The sequence below is a fragment of the Galeopterus variegatus genome, unplaced genomic scaffold (genome assembly GCF_000696425.1).
Source record: "Galeopterus variegatus unplaced genomic scaffold, G_variegatus-3.0.2 Scaffold16825, whole genome shotgun sequence".
In the NCBI taxonomy this organism is placed as follows: domain Eukaryota; kingdom Metazoa; phylum Chordata; class Mammalia; order Dermoptera; family Cynocephalidae; genus Galeopterus; species Galeopterus variegatus.
The window spans coordinates 11374-17497 of NW_007742936.1; the positions used below are offsets into that span (position 1 = coordinate 11374).

At 40.6% G+C, this 6124-nt stretch overlaps 1 protein-coding gene across 1 annotated transcript in view; it reads right to left on the reverse strand.

Annotated features, from left to right (window-relative positions):
- The window catches only part of LOC103582575 (dnaJ homolog subfamily C member 12), a gene marked incomplete at both ends in the record, with an annotated part of 13482 nt that extends 8236 nt beyond the window's left edge, over positions 1-5246 (reverse strand). The window contains one exon of the mRNA XM_008564128.1: positions 5168-5246. Within this exon, the coding sequence (XP_008562350.1) occupies positions 5168-5246 (79 nt within the window). The remainder of the gene's footprint in view (positions 1-5167) is intronic.
- Between the last annotated feature and the right edge of the window lie 878 nt (positions 5247-6124).

The window sequence follows — 6124 nt, forward strand, 5'->3', positions numbered from 1 at the left end:
GAAGTTCCTGTTTGTCGTCTGTGGTTGAGCTAAATTGCTGCTTTGCTGCTAATTCCCTGGGAAAGGCTTTTTGTGCAGCTCAGGCTTTAAAGGTTGGTTTTATAGCTCTCGTGAGATCCAGTACACCTGGGTTGTGTAGACACTCTGGTCTGGACCTGAGTCTTTTCAGCAAACGGCACCCCTTGCAGTTCTATATTCCTGACCAGTCTCCTCTGAGTGATCCTGTGCTGTTGAGGGGCAGTTCAGCTGTCCTTGCTGTGCCTGTGTTCACCACCACCCATGCTCCAAACACTTCCCATGGGACGGGCCATGCACCAGTCCCTTGCGATGACTCACCAGCTTCTGAGTGGCTCCTTTTTTTCATTTGTGGCTCCTTGCTCCTATGTGGGTCCAGGGGAACCCTATTAGTAGTCTTGCTGGCCTGGGGACCACCAAGACCCTCTTCTCTCCTACAGCCTCCAAGCAACTTCATCCGAAGGACACAGCTGTGGCTTTTGCCAGCTCCTGCTCCATGAGCTCACCAGCTCCAGCCTGGAAGTGGCCAGGACTCAAAACGGTCAGAGCAGTTCCCTCTTTCTTTCATAGTGGCTTCTCCTGTCTTCATGAACTCTGTAGGTCTCTCCTCCTCTTCCCCTGAGCTCTAGCGGCCCCAGTTTAGCTGTGGTTGCTTTTTAATAGTTGTAAATTGGTTGATTTGTGGGAAAGAGTGATGCTGGGGACCGTCTATTCCACTGAAGTGATTTTAAAGTAGAAAAACACTGAGACAATAAAAGATAAGTTAGGGGCTTGGCTGGTTAGCTGAGTTGGTTAGAGTGTGGTGCTGATAACACCAAGGTCAAGAATTCAGATCCTGGGCTGGCCCGGTTGCGCACTCGGTAGAGGGCGGCGCTCCCGCTGAGGGTTCGGATCCCATATAGAGACCGGTCCGCTCACTGGTTTGGCATGGTGTGGGCGCGACACCGAGGGTTGCGATCCCGTTGCCGGTCGCGGTACGGGCGCGACACTGAGGGTTGCGATCCCATTACCGGTCACGAAAAAAGACAAAAAGGAAAAAAAAAAAAAAAGAAATCAGATCCCTATACTGGCCAGCCACCAAAAAAATATATATATATATATATATAAGTTAGCAAAGGGAAAATTGCTCTTCTTTAAATATCCAAGTTTCTTTGAAGTTTGCGTATCAGTAACAAAACTACCATCTCACAAGTCCTTAATTTAGTCTGAAACCTCCTTTCTTCATGATCAAAGAGAAGTTAATAAACTGTTGATCTGAAACAGTTACTGGTGCACACACAAGAAGCTGACAGGCGCACCAGCCAGGAGCTTTTGGGCTCAATGACCCAACTGCTATAGCACAACCAGTCCTGCTATATCACCCACACCTGGAGAGGGGAAGAGATATCTAAAGGCTTTAGATTTAGAGTTTTTAAAAATAATTTAGAGAAAGATCTAATGGTTGCTTACAAAAAAGAAAAACATCCCATTTTGTTAAATTTTTATCTTGGGCTGCAACATAAAAACAAGAAAAGAAAGTCCACTGAATCCTAATTGCCAGTATTCACTGAGCACTTCCCACATGCAGAACGTCTCGTTGAATCCTCACAGCAGATGCGTGAAGTCATATACTATTAGTCTACCCATTTTACCTATGAGAATGCTGAGGCTCAGAGAGGTTGCCCAAGGTCAAGTAGCTCATAAGTGGGAGACGGAGCAATCCAGACAGACAAGCCTGTGTTCATATCTACTCCTCCATCACGCTAACGTATGAGCAATTTCAATGGCAACAGTTGAGACTAAATTTAGTGTCTGAAAAAGTAATATATACAAGTTTAATTTCTCCTACCTACAGTTCCTCTACAGGGTAGCTCTTCACCTTACTGAGATATGTTTCAAACTTTGTTCATTATATTCTGGATTTCTGTCAAGTTAAAATTCAGTATCTGGGTGAATTTATAAAAATATTTTTAGGCTGGCCAGTGAGCTCACTCAATTACAACTCACTCTGTAGAGCATCAAGGGTTCAGACCCCCATACTGGCCAGCTGCCCAAATAAATATGTATATTTTTATAAGTAACCTTAATCCTTTTCCAAGTGTGTAAAGAACCTTTTAAATTTTCAGAAAGTCATATTAGTCCAAACTGAGTAAATAGATGTCTAAATAGATTAAAAAAGAATCTCAACCTGAAGGTTAAATCACGTATCTACTGCAAGCCTGACAAGGGAAGATATTGATGTCTGTGTACCTACTCATTTTAAGCAATATTTACACAGTCCAGTGTTTCTCTGAACAAGACGCCTTGAGGCAGCTCATACATGAAACTCTAGTTGCCATCACTATGGCAACTAGAAATGGCAATGATTGCACAGTGATTCATCATGTATCCTGAATAGAAATTGCTCGTCAGGGGCAGAGAAACAACTCAGAGTCACGTGTCACTGGAAAACAACCGAGTTAAAGAATAACCTAGGGTGGTGGTGGTTTTTAAGCCTTTATCAAATTTTTACAATTTATACTGGGACATCTATCTTAATATTAACTCTAGCTCAGAGAGGTGGTTAATATGACTCCTAAGGAAATGTTCATGGATTCATTCATTCATATATTCATTCAAGAAATTATGCACAGCAGGTGACCTCTGCAGCAGGTGCTATGCTAGGTACGGGGCATACCACTGTGAACAAGACAAGCAGGGGGGCTGCCTCACTGAGCTTCCAGTGACTAACGAGCAAACAGGCAACAAGGAGACGATGAGATACACAGTCTGCTGCCTGGCGCACAATGTGCTCTGGGCAGCTGGTACACATGGGACTTCCCAGAGGAAGTGATGGCTAAGCTGAGACCTGGAGCAGGAGCATGACCTAGCCCAGCAAAGCAGGGCAGGTAAGGGTGCAGGCCTCGGTGGTGCTCCAGGCAGAGGAAGCAGTTGGTGTAGAGGTCTGAAGAGTAGACAGAACAGGGAATAGGGCACATTAAGGACCCAATGTAGTTCTGAGTGGCTATAACAGGAGTTTGGTGGTGGAGAGAAAACGAGGGTGGAGGATTGAGAGGGTGCACAGCATGAAAGGGCTTGTAACTAAAGTCCCAGCAAAGACAAAGGATGAACTATTGCTACACGTGCAATATGGGTGAATATCACAACCATAATGTAAAGCAAAGGAAACCACACACAGAAGAGTACATATTGTATGATTCCAAGTATATGAAATTCAAAAGTAGGCAAAATTAATCAGTGGTGATAGAGACCAAAAAATGGAAGAGGTTGCTGAGTTTGAGCAGAAAATGAAAAGGGATTTCTAGGGTGCTGAAAATGTTCTACATCTTCATCCGGGCAGTGGTTAAACTGGTTATACATATGCACAAATTTATTAAGCTTGTACTTATGATTTGCTCACACTGCACACAATATGCTTTAATAAAAAGGGAGAAAATCCAACGAACAAAAGTAATGATTAATTATCTAACAAAAGGTGACTTCATATATTGGAAAAAGATCTGTTTATACAAATCAAAGGGACCAATGATTTCTAGAGAAAATTAATAAAGAGCTTTAAGACAAGGAGAAAGTTTTCTAAATAGAGTTTGGGTTTGTGCAATGTGGAGTTACAGACAGGTCTTAGTATCATATTTTCATTATAGAAAAATCACATATACATGCATACTATAAACATATAGTAAACATAATCATCAAATTTAAGATATAAAATTACCTTACCCTGAGGATAAAATCAGAGTAGGAATACACAAAAGGCTTCAAGTGCACTGGTACTGTTTTAAGCTGGGTGGTACTTACATGGGCATCTGTTATAGTATTCTTTATCCCTTTTTGTATATGTTAAATCTTTTATTTTTTCCATAATTAAAAAGGAAAATCACTATCTGCAATGTGAAACAATTAAAGGGTGGCTCACCTACAGCAGTGGCGGTGAGGTTGGAAGGAAGAAGCACAGAAGAGAGAGAGATGGAAGGTAATTCAACAGCACTTGGTAATCAACCAGACGCAGTCATGAGGGAGAGGAAGGAGAAGGTTTCTGCTTGACCAACTGAACGGATGGTGGTGTTGTTCATTGAGATGCAGAAACACAGAAAAATAAGCAAGATTTTTAATGAGTCCAGTTTTTCACAGGGCAACTGAAAAGTTTCCAAATGGAGATTTCCAAGAAGCAGTCAAAACTGTAGGCTGAAGATGAGGGGCGAGAACTGGACTAAGGAGAGATCTGGGAGCCATCAACAGAGAGCTGGTGATTGAAGCCACAAATTGGGACAAGGCTCCAGAGAGGGAGTGGGGAGTAAGTAAGCTCAGAAGAGAGCTTAGGAGAGAACCTTGGGGCAGCCGAGAAGGACTCACAAAGGAGACTGAGAAAGAGCAGCCCAAGAGGCTGGAGGGAAACCGCGAGTGCACGTTTTCCCAGCAGCTCAGAGAAGAGTATTTCAACAAGAAAGATATGGTCAATAGTGCCAAATTCTGATGCAAGCTCAGGAAAGATAAGGACTAAAGAGCAACCACTGGATTTGGCAAGCAGGAAGTCCTTGGTCCATTTCCAAGAAAAGTGGGGAGAAAGTCAGAGTGGGATAAATGGAAAACTGGGGAGAAGGAAAGTGGAAATATCGACTGTCGACGTTTTTTCAGGAAGTTTGGCTCTGAAACGAAGGAGATGGGGAAGGTGCAGGATAGAGACATGTTGCAGAAGAATTATTGGGTTTTCGTAATTTTTTCAAGCTTGGATGACATAAGCATATTTAAACGATGATAACATGATGATGATAACGGAAAGAAACAAAAGCATCAATACATGGACATATTCAGGTCCTCCAAAATGAAAAAAACACAGCAAGTTCTCATCAAGAAAACCACCTGGTTATAAACATACTTCAGTCATATTAACACTCAATAGCTAGTGAAATAAAACATGAACTGGACAAATTTTAAACCATGAAGCAACACATTATGGAAGAAAGAAAAATGAGTGCTAAACAACTTCTATTGTAAAAGACTACACAGTCCTCTCCCCTTCTACCAACCCAACAGTGCAGAAACAACCTTTCGCATTGAATGAAAGAATAAATTTGAGCATAAGAGATAAAAGAAAATTAAGTTACTATTCAATGGCTTTTTGCTTCTATATGCTATTCATTTTCTTGAAAAATAACCATTATTAAATTCTTACCAGCCTCGGGGTTTTCAGGATGCTTGTCAGGGTGACATTCCAGAGCTCTGATCTTAAATTCTGCCAGGATTTGTTCAACCTAAAACAAAAATTGGTGTTTAAAATAAGTCCAACTTAAATGGCATGAAGGAAGAAGTTGGACATCAGTCCTCCCAAAAACAGCCATGATTAACCCAACTTTTTATTTTGATCCTTATATTTCTATTTGCCTTTTTACCCTGAGAAATAATTTCCTCGATAAAGAAATTCAGAAAGCATCCGATAAAAACTCCCATTCAAATAGTAGTCTGTAATGACAATTTAACTTGCTACTGTCTTTAAATGATGGCCGAAGACACCTATGAGCTCAATATATTTAAATATTCAAAATAATCAGATAAGTTTCTCCTAAGAATATATAAAATATGTTTTCACATATCTGAATTCTTCAAAAATGCTTTGCCGCAATTCATTATTTAGGGATGACTATCCCTGAATTATAAATTATAATTTATAAAGTATCCATTACAAAGCTCCTTTTTCCTGCATTCTAGCCCATTTCTTTTTTATTAAGAATTACATAATTAAAAGAAAAAGAACATAATTTAAACCTGATAATTTTGTTACCAATTAGGTTGTTTAGAGATTTTGATTGGGAAAACAGAAATGACAGCCCAAACTCAAATGAGGTTTGAGGGCCATCCATGATTTTATTTGATTTCACTTACCCATCTAATCCCTATTGTCATGAATTACTAAGATTTGGCTTTATTAATGCTGATTGCAATGACAGTAGCAGGAGACAATAGTAGTTATGCGACGCTGGCATCTGATTGCTTGGTTTTAAATCCCAGTTCTGCCACAAGAACTGTGGTAGTCTGTACAACATAAGTTATGTTGCTTTTGGCAAGCGACGTATCTTCCATATGTCTAGGTTTCCTTATCTTTACATCCGATTGATAATATAAGTAGAGCACT